Source organism: Bombyx mori, chromosome 19 (genome assembly GCF_030269925.1).
Source record: "Bombyx mori chromosome 19, ASM3026992v2".
Taxonomy (NCBI): Eukaryota; Metazoa; Arthropoda; class Insecta; order Lepidoptera; family Bombycidae; genus Bombyx; species Bombyx mori.
In genome coordinates, this window is record NC_085125.1 from 4,118,365 (window position 1) to 4,139,985 (window position 21,621).

The window sequence follows — 21,621 nt, forward strand, 5'->3', positions numbered from 1 at the left end:
GTAGGAAAGAAGAAGAAAAAAAATGTGCAAGGTCGTTCTGCGAAGCAACGCCTTCTAGTTTCAAGTCTGAGATACGGTCTGGTGCGCCCATGCGACTTCCAACGGTTGTTACCCATAGACGCCGTAACGTCTACAGGACGTGTACACACGCGATGCAACTCAAACTTTCAATGAAGTATATGGGGCATTCTCTCACCAGCCACATCCTATAAAATGTTGTTGTCAAACCAAAATCTGCTATGTGCACTTTTTGAAATTTTTACTTTTTGACTTTTTCGTATAGTTCACAGCCCTATCTACCGTATAAAAAAAACTGTTATGTGTCTATAGCCTTAATATTGATCTATAACTTTCATTTGATATAGTTCTTAAAAATTCACCTTCATATTGTAGAGATATACGACAAAGGAAAGATCTTCCACCGAGCGGGTGATATTGCTCGGTAGACCGACGGTCCGAATGTTGTTGTTCGGAACTTGTATATACGCAAGCTTATCTTGAAAATGTCGTAAGCGAGATTCAGGCATCTGTGAAATATCTTGTTCTGTGATGGCTACCCGCCACAATATAAGATTTTACACGAAAATTTTTTTACTCGTTAAAAATCAAAATAGAGTTTTTGCACATAGCAGATTTTGGTTTGTTATTTTTGTCGCTGTTCCAGTTTCATTATCGAATCTCTAAAAAAGTCTCACATAAATAATGTTTTTTTTTATTGCTTAGATGGGTGGACGAGCTCACAGCCCACCTGGTATTAAGTGATTACTGGAGCCCATAAACATCTACAACGTAAATGCGCCATTCACCTTGAGATATGTTCTAAGGTCTCAGTATAGTTACAACGGCTGCCCCACCCTTCAAACCGAAACGCATTACTGCTTCACGGCAGAAATAGGCCAGGTGATGGTACCTACCCGTGCGGACTCACAAGGTCCTACCACCAGTAGGACTTCCTTACCTGACTTATTATTTATTCGTAACTAAAGTGTACATTATTTTGACAGTACGAAGGAGTGAAGTTCATGTGGGACGCTTGCTTCGAGAGCGTGGAGCACATCGCGGCCGGGAAGCCGGGCAGCGGCTGCATCCTCGCGCACTGCATGGGGCTCGGCAAGACGCTGCAGGTGCTGGCCCTGCTGCACACTGTGAGTCTACACCGCGCTAATATCTTATAGTCTGCGAACTACAAACGAGAGTCAAATACAAGCCTGAAGTAAACATTAAACTATCTATACTAATATATAATAAATCTACAGTGGCTTTACGGATGTTCCATTATAACTACTGAACCGTGCACCCGATTACCTTGAAACTTGGTATCCATGTAGAAAATACATGTACTTAATGGATAAGCTAATATTTATATGAGTGTTGGACTCCCTACACCAGTTGCGGGGGCGTTAATGATGAGAATCTTTGTGGGGGTGAGAAATAATAATATTAATTTTAAATTCCCAGCGAAGCGGACTGGTACAGCTAGTTGATTTATAAAACTAAGCATACATCCTTATAGTTCTGTTTTTCGTCAGTCATGGATCCAGTAGCCATCAACGGCAAATGAGCATGAAATTTTTTTTTAAAGTGAAATGTATGGATCGAATCTCGAAATCGAAATCGAAATCTCTTCTGAGTTTCTTGCCGGGTCTTCTCAGTGGATTGCGATTCCGATCCGGCAGTAGGTTCTTGAAAGCAATGCTCTTGCTAGGACGAGGGTTGACCAATTCTTCCAGACTTGATCCCCGTAAGCGCATACACGTCCGGTGAAGCTAACATAACGACGAGGTTACTAGGCAAAACAAAAGACCTGGCTAGAATGTGTGGCCTTATCCAATCTTGAAAGTGGTTTTAATGGAGTATTCGTTCTGTTACAGACCCCCATGTTAGTTAAAGTGATGTTCCATCCTTTTTAATAACCACTGATGCTGAGTAAGCATAGTAAGAAATCTCTTGGTAATAGTTACCGACCGAGAGTCAGCCAGTCGTATTTAGTCACCCATCGGGAGCGGTCTTGAACAATATCTCCTTTCTGCCAATTTCTATAATTTAATTGTTTGTGTAATTGAACTAATAAAAGTGAAAACTCTTTCAAAAATCCTTTTTTAAAACCCTAATCGAGAGACCCCGCATAACAGTTCGTATCAATAACAATAACATATATTCTGTGTATTGTTCTATAACAAGGTACTGACGCACCCCGGGGTCGGTATCCAGCGGGTGCTCGTGTGCTGCCCTCTATCGACCGTGCTGAACTGGGTCGACGAGATCCACAAATGGATCGGGCCTGTAACCAATCAAATAAAGGTATCTAAGCAAAACTTTTTTCACGTACAACGTATAGTACTTATCAAAAAGTATATAATCAAATTAACAAAAAAAACACCTTAACCGTTGGTGACCACAAAAACTGTACAGACTGGCACAAATGAGTGACAAGTCTAACCCTTGTAGCGCCCGTGTGCAATCATTACTCCAGCGCCCTCTAGTGAGCGCGCGGTCAAAATGGCATAGGAATAACAATTTTATTGAAAGTACCGAGGCCGGCGCCCCCTGACACCCCAGAAATCATCTCTCAAGGTGGGTGGCGGCATTTACGTCCAATACCGGGTTGCCCGTAAGCTCGTCCACCGTTCCTAGGAATGATTAATATAAATTACCAATACTAAAATATGCAAAACGTTTTTCAAGCCGCGTAAATTGAGAAAGAAACTTCAGGTAATTAATTCTGATAAGCTTAAATTATCTGAAACTACATTCTAATATTGATTGTTGTTGTTGCAGTGGTAATGAAATTTAAGTTTGCTTATTTACTTTAACTTACAAAATCATTATAGAAGCTAATTAATACTTGATACTATTTAAATGATAATTATCCAAGTGTTGTGTTATACTCGTGTAACGTTAATATTACAAAAAAAAAAACAAAATGTGTGCAATTCACACGTGGTAGAAGTGAAACCTTCCAAAATTAAAATACAATTATCCTAAACGTCTTAAGTATATGTAAAATTTTGTCATTAGTAAATAATTGTAAGGTAGCGCCCTCTGTGAATTGATATTTTAATTTCACGTATAATCCTAAATTAAAATTCACTACAAGAGCTTTCATACACACGTTAGTATTAAAAAATCTCACAGATGGCACTGTATTAAATAGTATGTATATTTCTGTCTCATGGTTTGTATTTGTGTCTCTTACCTGTCGTTTTTTCCGTTGCATCCGGTTTGAAATCACAACGATTCTAAGAAGTTTTCACTTCAAAAACCTTATTTCAATTCCAACAGGTATTCGAACTGTCCAAACTGAAAAAGACATACGAGAGAGCGTACCAACTCGAGGACTGGTACAGCGGCGGCGGTATCTTTATAATCGGCTACGAGCTGTTCCGGAGTCTGTCCACGCTCGACCCTGAGCTGGACGACATCCGGCCGACCATCGTCAACAAGATCCGCACCGCCCTGCTGGACCCCGGGCCCGACATCATCGTGTGCGACGAGGGGCACCTGCTCAAGAACGACTGCTCCGTGCTCGCCGTCGCCATGAGCCGCGTCGCCACCAGGCGCCGGATAGTGCTCACCGGAACTCCCATGCAGAATAATCTAAGGGAATATTTCTGCATGGTCAATTTCGTCAAACCGAATCTGCTGGGGACGTACTCGGAGTTTTCCAATCGGTATGTAATATTGCCTTTGTAAGCAGACGAGCATACTGCTCACTTAATGATTCCATCACTCATGGATGTCAGAAACGCAAGGCCCACTGCGAAGTCGTTGCCTACATCTAAGTACTGTCCGCAAGCCTCGTTTGAAGAAGGACATGTCATAGTGCTCTGAAAACACCATGGAGAGAAGTACACTCAGAACCGGATGGTATGGTGGAATCAGCGGTTGCAGATCACATGGATGACCTCTGCTCCGGTGGCGGGAAGTGCGACAGTAAAAAGGAGATGGAGAGATCATTTCGAACATTTCCTCAAGACACGTCCCATGGAATGTATGATACAAAACGCAGAAAGAACCGAAATCCCCCAAGTATATCTTGCCTCCCCGTTGCTGGACCCAGGGTCGCATGTTCGATTCCCACATCAGGAAAACATTCGTTGTTTGTTCTTTGCATTTGGGTCTTTAATATCTAATTATTATGTACATATTTAAACGTTCGTAAGTATGTATATCAGTAACTGGTTCATAGTACATAGGAAAACCTCTCGGTCGGGGCCACGTGAGCGAGTATAACTCGTCTGCGATTATTATATTATATCTCTCCATATTCATTAATAAAGACTATTGACGTAAAATTATATTAATTGTTACAATATGTCCAAGCATTTTGATTTCACACATTCGTGTCCGAATAAAAAAATATTGATTTATTTTTAAACTATCGAGTTGGTAAAGCAATGTAAGTCGTTTTTTATACTGAAGAATTCTTTTTTTTTTTTTGTTGCCCTTGTAGGCAGACGAGCATTCGGCCCACCTGATGGTGAGTGGTTACCGTCGTCCATGGACTTCAGCAATGCCAGGGACAGAGCCAAGCCGCTGCCTACCGTTTAATACTACGAATGGTTGATAGAGAAGTTTTAACAATTGTTTTTTTTTTCTTTCTAAACAGATTCGAAAATCCCATCATGAACGGTCAACACCGCGACTCGAGACAAGAAGACATAAGACTTATGAAAGCTCGCACGCACATCCTGCACAAAGTTCTCGAAGGGTGCCTACAAAGGCAAGAAGCTTCGGTGCTCTACCCGTATCTGCCCAAGAAACATGAATACACCGTTTTCATAGCGCTGACGCAGTGCCAGTGGGACCTGTACAAACATTACCTGCTGCACTACGGGAAACAAACAAAGAACAGCATCCTGAAAGACTTCCACATCCTCCAGAAGATTTGGTCGCACCCTCAGGTGCTACACATATTTCAAACTAAAGCCAGAGACGAGAAAGCCAAAATTAAAGGTAACCGATGATATGAGTAACCAATATTAATTTAAAGGTTATTTTATCATTATTATTAGTTTAAAGGTCACTCTAATATTAATTTAAGGGTCACTTTAATAATAATTTAAAGGTTAATTTAATACAATGCAATAAAAATTAAATAAATTTAATAAAGCAATAATAAAAAAGATACATTAAAGATAAGAGCTAGTATTAATGCCGGCAGTCCGACCAACCGAATGTTGTTAGGAATCTTCATTATACAGGACTACCTTGAAATTGTCGTTAGTTCTATTTTTAATAAGAAGGGTATTATTGTATGTAATAATCAATTTTAAATTTACACCTTGAACCAATGTGTACTACAATTGATATTCATATTCATTATTACTTGAACCTGTGCACGAGCTCGCGGCCTACAGGGTGCGCCACGAGACACCATGAGACATGAGGTCTGTGTCTCAGTTCAATAGTGTAGTGGCTCTGTCACCCTTCAAACTGCGACGCATTACTGCTTCGCGATAAAAAATAGGTTTATCGGTACTACCTACCACAACGCGCACTACCATGATTAAAAAATAAAGTATAAGGTACACACATGTATCTGTTGATCGCAGCAATTGTTTATGGATTTGCTCATAATCGTTAGTACAGAATTGGTTAATGCTTTGCAGCGGAGAAGTTGGAGGACGATCTCGCCCACGAGGACATAACATCGGAGGACATCAAGCCGGCGGAAACGGAAGTGTGGTGGCTCCAGTACCTGGACGGCGGGAAGATGCTGGACAGCCTCGAGAGCTCCAACAAGTTTGCTGCCGTGTTTCAAATATTAGAGGAGTGCACGGCGCTTGGAGATAAAGTGTGAGTACGTTACATGTACTAACTATAGTATTGTTACACGCTGCGGTTCGAGATAAATAAATGTTCCATCAAAGTACAACTTAAAACTGTATTTATCACTTAGAACACTCACAGAACACTTTAAAATTCTCAATTCGCTTCTTCCGCTTCGCTTCGGATGATCCGTTCGCTGTTTCGCTTCGAGCAGTTACTCCGATTACTAACTGACTGCATGCCATCTCTGCAACGCGGTTATAACCGATACCACATACCTAGAGTTATCGAGAATATTCCACGCAAGTCGAGTATTGTGTTTCCGCTATCTGACAATAGATGGCGTTGTACTTCTCGAGCGTTCTATGTGCTACTAGATACTTCGATATTCCTTCGACTATTCGGCCATAGATGGCGTTACTCTCACCGGCGTAACAGTATCTACCGAGTAGATATCATAGAATACAAGACATTGAATAGATTCCAGAATGCTGCTAATGACATTTTCAAGATAAGTTTGCATACATATATACAAGTTCCCAACAATAACATTCGGGCTGTCGGTGGAAGAACTTTTGTTTTGTTGTTTACCCTCAGAAATAACTAAAATTTTCATTACAGTGATATTCTGTCGTTTCTGAAAATCCGATCGTATCATATTGTGACGACATTTACCATATTAATGTAGGATTGGTAAGAACGGAACGTATGAAAAGAGTGTGGAACGGAGCGTTAAGATGTGAGTGAGAGAAAACGGAAAGAAAGTGAGAAGAGAATGACAGAGAAAAGGAAAATGGCGAAGACGGTTAAAAAATAAGCAAGGCGTAATAAAAGTGTTAATTAATTTTTATATTATTATTATAACAGAACATTTTGGAACAGTGTAACTTTTATTTTATCCACTGCGATCCCTATTCTACATTGATTGTTATATCGTGTTGCCGTCTCTCAAGAATCGTGCTGCTCTTCGTTTTGTTACCAAACTAATGACCGCCTCCGACATATTTAATATTTGTAATATAAAAATGACAATCTAAATTTCAGTTTAATATTCTCAACGTCGCTCTTCACGCTGGATGCCTTGGAGTACTTCTTACGGAAGATCAAGAACTGGAGTCTGGGTCACGACTACTACCGTCTCGACGGATCGGTCCCCCCGGAGGTCCGACAGAAGTGGTGCAGAGAGTTCAATGCCGAGAACAACATTAAGACGAAGTAAGCAAGCACCTTATTGTCGTTAAATTATATTGATTCGTAATATACATCAAAAGTATTGCAACAAGTGCTTTTCAATCACGTCTCCTGACTTGAGCAACTTAGAAAAATTCACATCGACCGTAATCTTGAAATACTTGACAAGTTTAATTGACAAGTGACGAAAGTCTTAAATGAGTTATGTTATGAAGATGCAAGTTTGCCTCGCAAATTGTAAATTTAATATCTAGAGTACATATCGACGCTTGAAAGGCAAACGTGACTAAACGACAATGCGTGAATTTTACAGTAGACTAATTGAAAGTTGAAATACCTGAAAACAAAATTTATTTTAACGAATCTAGCTGTAGGAGAATCTAGCTAGTAGCTGTAGGATTGAAATGATTTTAATAGACCTAGAAATATATTTTTTTGCACATCGAATATGGTTATTCCCTATCATTTATCTACAAAGCAGTTATTGTCGCTTAGTCACTTTTGCCTTTTAAGCGTCGATATGTATATAGTACTAATAATATGTGTATGGATGGAGGCTGTATCGCAAAATATATTGATCAATTCGATTAATTAAAATCGATTAGACCGGCTTTTTATATTAATCGATTCGATTAATTAAAATTGACTAGACCAGCTTTTTATATTAATCAATTCGATTAATTAAAATCAACTAGACCGGCTTTTTGGGGTAAATTTTCGATATCTAAATATGTATTCTATTGATATCTAAAAAAAAACTAAGAATGTCTTTCCATATCTAAGGATGACGTAATTTTGATTAGCATGAAATGACAGCGGTAATAACACGTAACGCTTTTCTGTGAGCGCAGACTGTTCCTGATCTCGACCCGGGCGGGCTCGCTGGGGCTTAACATGACGGCGGCCAACCGGGTCATCATCCTGGACACGTCATGGAACCCGGCGCACGACATACAGAGCATCTTTAGGGTCTACCGCTTCGGGCAGAGGAAGGACTGCTACATATATCGATTCGTTGCCATGGTAAGTGTACTTTACTTTGCTATCCTCCCCACTTCGATAAAGCGGCAAGACACGAGAACCCTCTCATCGTGGCCGAAGGTAATTACATTCCCGATTCTGCGGACAGAATGGAAAGCAGTCGACATCGCCCCAAACACGTCATTTCGGATCCTCCCGATCCACTAACGGTGCTTCTAGGTACCTCAAGCACCGGTCATCGTTCTCGTCGAACCCGTCGCTTGCGACGAAGGGCTCGGCGAGCGAATTAACCCATAGATAAAGCCCACTGATTTTCTCGCCGGATCTTCTCAGTGGGTCGCGATTCCGATCCGGTGGTAGATGCCGGCTTCTGCGAAGCACAGCTCTTGCTAGGGTTCGTGTTAGCAACGTCGTCAGGTTTGAGCCCTGTGAGCTCACCTTCTAGTTAGGTTACGCTGATATAGCCTCTCAAGGCTCACAGCTTAGGTAAGAAAAAAAAACTATTCTCCATGGTTGCAAGCCGGTTTCGGCAACGGCGAAAGTTTTCTGTTTAATAACTTAAAAGCTAATGTCCGCGCCTCTCATGTACTCTAATATGGCTACGGTAGCCTATCTTGTTCATAAACGTGCGCAAACCGAAGCTACACGCAAGAACACCACCGACGAAGTTGTAAAAAATTGTGGAAGCCGGTCTATTTTTCAGTTTATTTCGTCTGTCGTCCAGTTCACGTTATATATATAAAATATAGACGGGTGAAAGGCTATTTGGTTTGAGCGACATTTTTAGAATTAGTATCTAGACTCTAGATACACTTAGTGTACACTACATATTATTATACGGTTGAACTCGAAAAACATACAATCAAATTTCAAATAATATTCAATTATTAATTTTATTCAAATTTTAAATTACTAATTCCATGTGACTAACGCGAGTTATGTGTTATTTCCTCATGGATTTTCCATAATAAATATGTCATACAGTTATCCCTGTAACTGTTAATGCAAGGGAAAACAAAAGGCGTTGAATGTGACACGCGCGGCCACTAAACATGTCTCGTGTTATCCAGGGAACAATGGAACAGAAGATATACGAGCGGTCGGTGACGAAGCAAGCGGTCGCCTGCCGCGTCGTGGACGAGCAGCAGATAGAGCGCCACTACAACAGCGCCGAGCTCACGGAGCTCTACCGGTAACTAGTGCCACTCACATTACCTTGTACTTATTACTGGTGGTAGGACCTGTTGTGAGTCCGCACGGGTAGGTACCACCACCCTGTCTATTTCTGCCGTGAAGCAGTAATCCGTTTCGGTTTGAAGGTAGTACTTAATGGTATGCAGCGGCTTGGCTCTGCCCCTGGCATTGCTGACGTCCATGAGCGACGGTGACCACTTACCATCAGGCGGGCCGTATGCTCGTCTGCCTACAAAGGCAATAAAAAAAAGACGGGGCAGCCGTTGTAATTATACTGAGACCTTAGAACTCATATCTCAAAGTGGGGAGCGCATTTACTTTGTAGATGTAGTTGTCTATGGGTTCCAGTAACCACTTAACATCAGGTGGGCTGTGAGCTCGTCCACCCATCTAGGCAATAAAAAAAATAAAAAAATGTGCATTCATCTTCGAATCCCGCCGGCATGTAACAATTTTTCCAATGAAATAAGTACTTAACAAATAAATGTTCACGATTGACTTCCACAATGAAAGAATAACATCGTGTAATAAAAATCAAACCCGCAAAATTATTTCAGTGGGCTTTTTGGAGGACCCCGAGAAGCTACATCCAACGTCGTTGTTTGAGTTTTCCACATTTGTGCACTTTCACAGATATTAAACGGTTAATAAACCACCGTTATTACACATTTAAACCTGAAGAAACACTAAATACATAGTCCTAATATTCACAAATCACACAACTTCACTCTTCGCGTTCCCGCCAAAATCCCAATCAAAATGAGAGACTTTTTGGCGGGAACGCGAGGTGTGAAGTTGTGTGATTTGTTTTATTTTGTTTTTTTAGTGTTTCTTCAGATTTCAATGTGTAATAACGGTGGTTTATTAATTGTTTAGTATCTGTGAAAGTGCACAAATATGGGAAAATGAAACAAAACCGCTTAACGTAACTTCTCGGGATCCTCCAAAAAGTCCACTGAAAAAGTCTCAGTAAACGACCACCATTTTACTGAGGTTATGTTTCACCCCATGTCATTTCATCTCATTTCATATGATTTCATTTCATAAAATCATTTTTCATATAAAAAAATATATAAAAGATTAGGCTGTATGGTATGATACCTTTGCCTTTCCAATTGGAAAAATAAAACTACTACTACTACCAATGTAGATGCGTGTATGTTTGTGCAGGTTCGACGAGACAGGCGCGAGCGTGGCGGGCGGCGTGGCGGTGGGCGTGCAGGACGTGGCGCTGCTGCGGCTGGCGCGCGACGCCGCCATCCACGCGGTGCACGAGCACGACTCGCTGCTGCGCGGCTCCACCGAGCCCGGCCTGCCCGAGCACGAGCGCGCCGCCGCCTGGATGCAGTTCCAGCAGGAGCACGCGCACAAACGTAACCACACCATATAACTATACTTGAGACCTTAGAACTTATATCTCAAGGTGGGTGGCGCATTTACGTTGTAGATCTCTATGGGCTCCAGTAACCACTTAACACCAGGTGGGCTGTGAGCTCGTCCACTCATTTAAGCAATAACAAAAAAAAAACATCTCTACACTTAGAGAGAGAGAGAGAGAGTATTCTTTATTGTAAACCAATAAAAAAAAAAGTGGGGTGTCGTGGGACACCGGACAGGAACGACGTTCCTTATTATAAAAATATTAATTTTAAGTTCTATTCGAGATATAAAAAAAATAAAACTGTAGGTTTCGCAACAACCCACGGTCATTCGGTAACGTACGAACTTATTGTGGTACATTTCATTCACGGTTGTTTGCAAAAGAGTTAGTGTATTGCGCAAACGAACGCTCTGATATCGTGGTTAATGGATGATAAAAAAATATGTTATTTTTTGTACTTTATTACAAAGTTAAGTACTGTGTGCATTACTTATAAAAATCTTACGTTGCGGACTTTTTTCCCGGTTAGGGTACCTCCGCATCGTCCCATAAGGAACTTCGTTCCAAAAACAATACGATACATTAAATACAAAAAAGTACAATTGGCAGTCTTATCGCTAAGAGCGATCCGTTCCAGACAACCATCAATTGGACAAGAATTGTTTGGAAACGAATTACGCGCGGTGTACCAATCCAGTGATTACATACACATACATACATATATTTATACAAATACATTTTTTTTTTTTTTTTTTTTATTGCTTAGATGGGTGGACGAGCTCACAGCCCACCTGGTGTTAAGTGGTTACTGGAGCCCATAGACATCCACAACGTAAATGCGCCACCCACCTTGAGATACAAGTTCTAAGGTCTCATGTATAGTTACAACGGCTGCCCCACCCTTCAAACCGAAACGCATTACTGCTTCACGGCAGAAATAGGCAGGGTGGTGGTACCCACCCGCGCGGACTCACAAGAGGTCCTACCACCAGTAATTACGCAAATTATAATTTTGCGGGTTTCATTTTTATTACACGATGTTATTCCTTCACCGTGGAAGTCAATCGTGAACATTTGTTGAGTACGTATTTCATTAGAAAAACTGGTACCCGCCTGCGGGATTCGAACACCGGAGCATCGCTTCAACACGAATGCACCGGACGTCCTATCCGTTAGGCCACGACGACAGTTATTGCCCTTGTAGGTAGGTGGACGAACATACAGCCCACCTGATGGTGAGTGGTTACCATCGCCCATGGACTTCAGCAATGCCAGGGACAGAGCAAAGCCGCTGCCTAACTCCGCTTTGTACTTTATGGCTTAACTTAGTCATGCACGAAAGAATCTAACGTTTTCTCATTATTTTTACAGAAATGCAAAATGAACTCGCAGCAAACAACACGAGGATATCGAGCAAGCTTCAGGGCCACGAGTACGCTAAGTCGCCCGTTCCGCAACCATCGCCAAGAAAAGACGAAGCTCCAAAAACGAAACGAGGAAAGAAAAACAGCGCGGTCCCCCCGCAGGACAGCGCGGCCGAGAGCAGCATCCAAGGATCTCTAATCAACGAGATAAGGAACATACTAATCAACCACAATTTCCAAATAAGTAAAAGCGAAGACTTACTTAACTTTGTCAATAAAGTACGGATGATAGTGTCGACGGGAAGCCCCTCCGACGACGCGGTGGCGATGAGCGTGGCCGGCCTGCTGCTGCAGCAGCGCTGGATGGCCATGCCCGTCGCCATCGCCATGGTGTGCGAGGCGATAAAGCGACGCGTAGTCGAGGAAGGACTAAAGCAAACGCACGTTGTCGGACCGGACGCGACGCCGCCGGACGTGACGCCGCCGGACGCGACGCCGCCGGACGCGCCGCAGACGAGCGCCGCCCAACGTCAAGACGCGTCTGTGGGAAGCAGACGGACGAAACGGAAAGCGGCCATAGCCGCGGAACGACACCTCGACATGATCGTGCCGAATCTACTTGATGACGACAGCGATTTGGATACCGAACCCGCCTATACCGAACCCGCACATACGAACCCAACGCGGAAGACAGAACAGAAATCTGGAAAGAAAATCAAGATGACAACTACTATCGATATGGAACCCGCAAATAGTGCACGTGATAATATAGAAATGCATCGATCTAGTACTGTCGAACGAGAGCCAGTCAATACAGTTGCAAACATACCGACCGCGCCTCCGAAAGACGCTGAAGTCGTTGACTTAGATTCGGAGCCACAGAACGATACACCCGACGTTATAGTGGACAGCGACGAGGGCGTCGAAGTGAACAGCGTTATATCCAACCGCCCGAAACGGACGACGACATCGGAGCGATCTAGAAAAAATAAAAACGCTAAATCGAATAACAAGGAGACCGACAATGATACGTACAGCATTTTAATTGAAAACGATAGTGAATTAGCGAAGGACCCTCAGCACGGCGCGCCCCGCCCACACGACACGTCAGCCGAAAGACCGATTAAGATAAAGAAAGTCGCTCAAATAGATGTGGAGCTCGTGAGTAACGCTGAGCCCGAAGCCGCCATCGCGCTGAGCGACGACGACGAGCCCATAGTCAAAACCAACAAGATCACGTACACGCCCAAAACGAGCAAGAAAAAGAAACCACAAGGAAAGATTAATCTGCCCCCGCTACTATTGACAAACGAGAACTTCATAAAGATCGTCGCCCACACGTACCTGTCCGGCAACCCTAAGCTGGACCGCGACGCGGCGCTACTGGCCGCCCAGTACAGCACGCTTAAAGCTCTCAAGGAAGTCGAAGCTACGGGGAAGCTCCTCGACAGTGGCCCCATCTATGATATAGCCGTTAAGGTAATTTTATAATACAACTAGCAACCCGCCCTCGCTTCGCTTCGGAAACATTTTTTTTTTTAAATTTTTTTATTGCTTAGATGGGAGGACGAGCTCACAGCCCACCTGGTGTTAAGTGGTTACTGGAGCTCATAGACATCTATAACGTAAATGCGCCACCCACCTGGAGATATGAGTTCTAAGGTCTCAGTATAGTTAAACGGCTACTCCACCCTTCAAACCGAAACGCATTACTGCTTCACGGCAGAAATAAGCGGGGTGGTAGTACCTACCCTTGCGGACTCACAAGAGGTCCTCCCACCAGTAAGACAAAATCAAATATTAAGTTTTAAGATAAATAATAAAAATTTGATGTTTCCGGTTCGAAGGGATAAAATACAAATAAATACAACCAAAATTGTGTTGAAACTGAAATGCGGGTCTCGTGTCTAAACGACTGCATAATTTCTATTTTAATGCTAAGAGACTCTGATGATCGGTTAACAACAGCTTGGTAATGCTTAAAATAACCTAAATAGGAAATTATAACCAATTATTAAAACTATCCCAGCTTGAGGTGTATAGTTTTTAATGATATCGATGTTGAGGTATAGTTCAATGGTGCTATATCGACTGACTAGTTTCTCGAAGTTTCGTGGTTTTGGCCGGCGACGTCTCTGCCGCCCCGCCCGCACGCACGCCCCTCCAAGACCCACGAGTAGAACGAATAGGGATGTTATAGGCGCGCTATAAAATTTTAAATTGAAATTCATTTACAGGAACTAGGCGTCGAACTTCTTACGAAACTGCACGGCACGATGTCGAAACCGACGAGGAGTGCTGAATATTCAGCGGCGAGTCTCCTAAAGAAATCCTTGATGAATATAGAAAACCAGATCAAAGAGGACGCTGCCAACGAACCAACGGTCAGGACGCACGAGCACCCGCCCCCGCCCCCGCACCCGCCCCGCGTACCGCCGCTCATCATTCAACGAAATAAAAAAACTGGACTGAATACTGCAATCAACGGACATCCGAAGGGCAGCCTCGAACAAAAGGACGATTCGAATGTCGAGAAATTGTCGCAGCACGAACCTAGGAAACACGTCGTCCCGATCAGAATGTACCAGCGCCCCACCGCGCCCGCGCCCGCCACCGTCCACACGACGCTGACTAGCGACGAGTGCATCCTGCCCGACGACGATGACGTCATCATCAGCGACATCCTGCCCGCCGTCTCCTGCCCGGCGCCCACTCCCTCCACGCAGACCTCTTCCGCGAACAAAGTCGTGGCCGGAACCTCAAGGGACTACAGCACAGCAACAGGATTGCCCCAATACCTTGGTCGCCCCGATCATCCCCGGATACCGGAAGACAATCAAGCAGCGGTCGTGAACACCGAGCGTGCCGCCTCTACGCAGGGCCCGGCGGATTGTATATGTCTGGACAGCGACGACGACGAGGGCCCCGCCCCCCCGCACCCCGTCTCCATATCGTACACCCCGCCGGTCCCCGCGCCCCAGCGCTCCGACGGTCCGCCGCAGTACATCACCGGCGACACCAAACGGACACCGAAACCGCCGGCCGCCGAAACAATCGCAGCCGCGAATCCCACGGCGCCACCAGTCGTACTCACGTACGGGCGCAATAGGAAATCTCTAAGCCTAGCTGTGAAAACCGCCGCCCCTCCAATCGCCGCGGTCCCCCCAACCCACGTGAGCGTTTCGGAGCCCCCTCGCACGGCAGACGTCGTGAGCCCGGTCGACAAGGTGAAGTCGCAGGAGCCCCGGGCGCCGGCGCCGGCCGAAGCGCCGCCAGAACCAATGTCGATGTTTAAGAACGTTGTACACATCATGGCGCACGACGCGCATCCGCTATCGAAACCCGAGCCCTCGCACAAAGCCGCCAATAGATTACAAACCGTCAAGTTGCTGCCTGTTAAAAAGCTGAGAGCTCAGATCGACGCTCCGATAGCTTCGTCATCGAAAACGTGTGAATGGAACGCGCAGCCAAAAGCGAAGAGAGCGCCCAAATCGAACCGACCGGCCGACAACAGGACCGTTATAAATCTCACGGAGCTAGGACCCGTGAGTTCGGTAACTGCGCCCTCAAAGCACACAACGAGCGCCTCCACCTCCAAGCTGCCGCTAAGTAAATCGGTGACCATCGTCAGCAAGCCCAGCAACATCGCGTTGCATAAAAAAACGATATGTTTGATCGCACCAAAGATGATGACGATAAAGACAGTAAACGATAATAAGTAAGCAATTTTTTTTTCCTTAGATGGGTGGACGAGCTTACAGCTCACCTGGTGTTAAGTGGTTACTGGAGCCCATAGAGATCTACAACTTAAATGCGCCACCCACCTTGAGATATAAATTCTAAGGTCTCAAGTATAGTTACAACGGCTGCCCCACCCTTCAAACCGAAACGCATTACTGCTTCACGGCAGAAATAAGTATGTTAGTGGTACCTACCCGCGCGGACTCACAAGAGGTCCTACCACCAGTAAAAAATAATCCCCATTCAATTTCTTGATAAATAATAGTCAATAGTGATGAATCACTATAGTGAGATCTTAGAACTTATATCTCAAGGTGGGTGGCGCATTTACGTTATAGATGTCTATGGGCTCCAGTAACCGTTTAACACCAGGTGGGCTGTAAGCTCGTCCACCCATTTAAGCAATAAAAAAAAATTCTCAAATCTCGCTTACCATAAACAGCTAATATTGATTAATGTAAATAAAAATTCGCCAACAGAAAACGCCCGAGCATACTGACGAAAGTAAAACCTGTACTCGCGACGAAGCTTGTGATGAAAGACGTCAAAACCAAGAAGAGAACGATCCCGTCCCCGCCGCAGCAGCCCGCGAAGAAACGGAAGGTTAACGGTGAGTGGGCCGGTGCGCTACTGGCCTTACTAGAACTCCGACATTATTATAAAGCGGAAGAGTTTGTTTGTTTGTACGCGCTAATCTCAGGAAATACTGGTCCGATTTGAAAAATTCTTTCAGTGTTAGATAGCCCATTTATTGAGGAAGGCTATAAGGCTATATAACATCACGGTCCCTCAGACACAGCCCACTGAGTTTCTCGCCGGATCTTCTCAGTGGGTCGCGTTTCCGATCCGGTGGTAGATTCTGCGAAGCACTGCTCTTGCTAGGGTTCGTGTTAGCAACGTCGTCAGGTTTGAGCCCCGTGAGCTCACCTACTAGTTAAGGTTACACTGGAATAGCCTCTCAAGGCTCAGCTTAGATAGGATTAAAAAAATAAAAAAAACATCACGGTAAGACCAATACAAGTGGAACACCAATAAAGAATGTTTCAAAATAGGGGCTTAAATAGCTTCCTTAACATCCTATAATTCATAAATATTTTCTCTTTCTACGTAAATGAAGGGGGGGGTAAAATTTAGCGTTATGCCAAAGTAACTATTCCACGCGGACGGAGTCGCGGGCAAAAGCTTGTCCTAGATATAATCGGCTCAAAGCTGACTGAAGCTATATATTGCACCGTCCTCCCAGTATCAACAACATCAATGCGAACGCCATAATAGACCTTAAAACAATAGGGGTGAAGTCTCAGTTTAGAAGATTGCACAAAGTGGTAATGAGTTGCTCGCTCCGGGCATTTCAATATTGCAATAATTGTTACGTTATAATACTCATTATAAAAATTAATATTTAAAAAAAAAATCTAATATTAAAACAAAAAAAGAAGATATGCCCGCTGAGTTTCTGGCCAGTTCTTCTCGGGACGGAGGCTAGTTTTTGTGAATTGGCGGTAGTTCTTTTTGACGTTCAACAAGTATGTACTTTCATTTATGTTGAATAAAAAAAAATTGATTTGATTTGATTTTCAGTTGTTATAACGCTATCCCACCCATTAAACCGGGACGCGCTGTCGACCAACTGCGCCTGTCAATGCCATGTCAATCGATAAGCGATGTAAGATCTGTTTTTTTTTCATTTCAGAAATGTCCCTGGAAGATTTCGACATTGATAACATAGACGACATCATAGAATTGGATTAACGATTGAGGCTTTCCTGAAAATCTACTAAAAAATGTTACATAAGTGAAGACTATTATGGAACGCAGTTTGGTGCCGTCTATATACAACGTGTTTTTTTTTAATTAATTTAATAAAACTAAAGCAGCTTTTTTTTTAAACACGCGTCCTTAATTCGCCTTAAAAATTGTCAATACATTTTCTTGTTTGCAAAAAAAGAAAAAAAAATCATCAGCTGTCAATTTATTGTTTTTGAGACATTAAATCAGTTTGAGCATATTGATTGACAAATTTTAATGGCACTTCACAGAACGCATAGCAAATTAGCATGCTCGTATTACTTCTATAATAACATTAATCTTGAATATATATCGCCATCATTTAAATAAGTCTAATCAACAAATAACTACCAAGCAATACCTATGATGTATTTTAATGTGTTCAAAATTGCACAACGTCCGTGGAAGTGCCGTCTTTACGTTTTTTCTTTTTTTTTTGTAAATTGTCTATGCTTTATAATTTCAACTGACGTAGTTTCCTTTAAAATTTAAACTTTGTAGTTTTTAAACAATTTAAATAGAATACGTAGGTAAGCGAATAAATAATTTCATTCATGCGAATCAATACACAATATTAATTGTTTTCTTGAAAAAATATATTATATATAATAATTCTGAAAAAATATTACATATCGAGGGAAAGGCTATTTAGTTTCAGAGACTTGGCTTAATACGCGGCATTGATCTTTGTAATTAAAAGTCCGTTTTATTTGGTACTAGCGACCCGCCCTCGCGTCGCTTCGGAAACTGTAATTTATTATTGATTTCTCCACTATTTAATGGGTGTTATTATACATATAAATCTTTCTCTTCAATCACTCTATCTATTAAAAAAAACCGCATCAAAATCCCTTGCGTAGTTTTAAAGATTTAAGCAGACAGGGATATAGGGACAGAGAAAGCGACTTTGTTTTATTCTATACTACGTAGTGATTAGTGTCAACAATTGGATGTTTTTAATTGAACTTCAATCAAGTTTACTCCAATCAAATAGCTGAACCAGTATTTTTGTTTTAAGAATTTCCTAAATTTTTTGAATTTTCATAGCTCTCTTGTAATGTTGCAAAAATGTCGCTTGAAATCAAACGAAATAGCCTTTTAACCGTCGATATTATTTAATACGTTTGCTTTTCGTACAAACATATAACAATAGAGAAATCAGTATTATTGAAAAACAGTATTTATTTGGTTGAATCCTTTTGTCGACGTTTCTCATGTTTGTTAGTTCGTTTAAAGAGGACTGTCTTGCCTTCCACGAATGACGTCATCATAAAGCTTTTAATTCCTTCTTTAGAATGTTCTTTGGAGTGGAACGAATAAAAGAAAAAAAGTAAACAAGAAAACCATATTTTTACTGTACTAAATATTACTTAAAATATTAGTCAGTTGAAATTTCAAAAAAATTCAGATCGGTCAATTAGTTTATTTTATTGGATGTTGAAACTGTGCAAACTTTAAAAGGACGTTAAGTATATTTTTTTTAAATATAGAACAGCAATTTTGTAATGAAAAATTACTTGTTCGAATAATATTGTAATCATAAGTTGTTGACATGAAAAAAAAACTATGATGATTAAATTTTCAAATTTGATGAACTACACGACCACTGATATATGTTTCAATCGTATATTTGAGTCGACTATTATCAAAGCCGGCAATCTGATTTTGGACAATGATTGGTAAATCAGAAAACCGAATTATTGACTTATTATTCCATTGGCAGTCACAAAACTCTTCGGAACGACATCTTAGATAAATAACAGGTTAACTATTAACCTTTATTTAATGCAGGTTTTGAACCGTATTCTTTGAAGGAGACGATTATATTCAAATCAATCTGTATTGACATATCAATAATTTTTTTTTGTCCAAATGCACAAATTGCCACCTTTGATAATAGACGACTCATTTGTATTAATAATTTTGAAAAACAGCATGCACAATACATTATGTTCGGAACATTAAAAACGTTTACGTATTAAGAATACTAAAGTTTAAAAATAACAAGAAACTCCTATTCTAGATTTGTCGTTATTGTTGATTTTGTCTGCCGTATAACTAATCAATGTGAACTTATCGTGATTTATATATATCTCTGATTTTAATACGCTTGTAATGCTGTGGGACCGGACTATTTTAATTCTATAAAAGAGTTTTGAGGATACACTCGCGTTGATCTATCGATACTGATATAGGAATACAGTCAAACCTGGATAAGTGAGAAAACTCTATAAGTGAGAGTAATAGCCAGGACCCGTCATTTTAAGCTCCCAAAACCTCTATTAGCGAGAAACAGAAACCTCTGTAAGAGAGAGTCGTTTTTCCCTCATGGACCTCCGTAAGTGAGACTGCTACTTATTTATACCTCTATAAGCGACAGTCGAGCTTTATTTATTTATATTATTTAGGAGGAACAAATAAAAAAACAAATTACAAATTTAACATCTGCTATTTTATGACTCTTTCATAACTTTTGGAACTTCCTTCCATTGTTTTTGTATTGTTTTCTCGTCAATATTGAACCTATTCTATTTCGTGGAACTAAATAACGTTGTTATTTTATCGCATTCTTTTCGAATGGATACGTGTGCCTGTGTACCGTCCTGTTTGTTGGACTTACTCAGTTTATCGTTAATCAATTGCGAAGGAAAGTTCTGTTCTGCGTCATGTTAAAACGGAAAATTAAACTACTGTCATTAAGTGATAAACTTAAAATAGTGAATGCGTTTGAATCCGGAAAATCGCGAAATGAAATTCAGAGGGAGAATTAGCGAGAAACTCGGGTTAGTGAGAAACCTCTATAAGCGAGAATGAGATTGTGCTCCCTTGAACTCTCGCTTATCCAGGTTTGACTGTACTTGTCTCTCACTCTGTTAGTGCGTGCGCGAGCGAGAGGCGAATAAAGACGATGCTACACAACTACTACAACAAAAACACAAACTGAATTGTTGTTATTTGAAAAATTTGAATTCATTGTGAAACAACTTTGAACAGATGAACATTATTTTTATTTATGTCTTTTTTCTTTTCTTTATTAAAATATCTGAATGTCTAGTCTGAATTTGCAAATCGAAAGAACTAGTAAAGTTATCGAATGCGTATACATAAATTAATACCTACAAAACTAATTGCGGAATGAAGAATTTTGGTTACTTGTGAAAATTATATAATTTAATAAATCGTGTTTTTTTCTTTCTCTCTTTTTTACAATAAAAAGGGAAGGAGATAAACAATTTTTTGTTATCTAAAAACTTTTAGGCTTTTAAATGTAGACCCTTCGTCAAATAAATAAGAATTATTAATCGTTTATGATGAACGAAGTAGCTTATAAGTATATTCAGTAATGAATAGTGATTTGTGTATTGTTGCACGTACAAAATATACTTGTACATTGAAATGCTAATTAATCTACGTTCAAACTAAATCAGGCGTATCACCGATGAATGAAGAATTTTATCATTCTCATGAATGAACACGTCACGGTTTTGCATTAAGAAATTTATCCTAAAGCGAAAAGATTTATATATTATTATTTTATGTTCGAGTCTTGTCGGATGAGAATTGATTTAAGTTTATGTTTGTGATTTACGTGATTAGGATTTAAGGTGATTAAGTAAATTTTATGTCGTATTTTGTTTTGTTTTATTTTTATAATACAGCAAGACGCTCCGAATCATTATCGAGGTAGGTCCATATAATCTTACTCTATGGGTAGGTCCCTTCAGTGGTTTTTTTTTATGATTGAAGGATTACTGGTGGCCCGGAGGCCTTTCCAGTTTCACCAGGACAGGTGGGCGAGCAAAGGCTCAGCCAGGGGGGGTGGGATTTGCTAACAGCTACCCGAGCGCCTCCGAAGGAGACCTAACAGCTCAAGAGCAGCTGCTTCGCGAATGAATCTACTACCGGATCGGAATCGCGACCCGCTGAGAAGATCTGGCGAGAAACTCAGCGAGCTGATTCATGGGTTAGGTTGCACGTCGAACTCTTTGTCGAGTTCGACGAGTACGGTTACCGAGGTCCCTAAGCCTGCTCCTAGTGTTAGAGCTGAAGGCGTCTAATGCAAAGGTTATTGGATCTGATGGATCCGTAAGGACGTGGGTCAGTGGTCAGTGTTCATTGTCGCCTATTGAAAAACTCGCGTGGGATACCATATTGGAAGCTGTCTGTGTATATAGAAACAGCTGTGTGCTTAGTGCCCTACATTTGCCG

The 21,621-nt window shown here is 41.6% G+C and overlaps 1 protein-coding gene across 1 annotated transcript in view; it reads left to right on the forward strand.

Moving 5' to 3' along the window:
• LOC101739897 (uncharacterized) overlaps positions 1-21,042 on the forward strand; it is a 33,478-nt gene extending 12,436 nt beyond the window's left edge. Inside the window, exons 9-21 of the mRNA XM_038017546.2 lie at positions 1,005-1,145; positions 2,182-2,301; positions 3,283-3,671; positions 4,610-4,956; positions 5,613-5,799; positions 6,817-6,987; positions 7,815-7,986; positions 9,015-9,136; positions 10,309-10,511; positions 11,891-13,362; positions 14,121-15,601; positions 16,104-16,234; positions 17,318-21,042. Coding sequence (XP_037873474.1) covers positions 1,005-1,145; positions 2,182-2,301; positions 3,283-3,671; positions 4,610-4,956; positions 5,613-5,799; positions 6,817-6,987; positions 7,815-7,986; positions 9,015-9,136; positions 10,309-10,511; positions 11,891-13,362; positions 14,121-15,601; positions 16,104-16,234; positions 17,318-17,376 — 4,995 coding nt within the window. The 3' untranslated portion in view covers positions 17,377-21,042. The remainder of the gene's footprint in view (positions 1-1,004; positions 1,146-2,181; positions 2,302-3,282; positions 3,672-4,609; positions 4,957-5,612; positions 5,800-6,816; positions 6,988-7,814; positions 7,987-9,014; positions 9,137-10,308; positions 10,512-11,890; positions 13,363-14,120; positions 15,602-16,103; positions 16,235-17,317) is intronic.
• Positions 21,043-21,621: the final 579 nt, after the last annotated feature.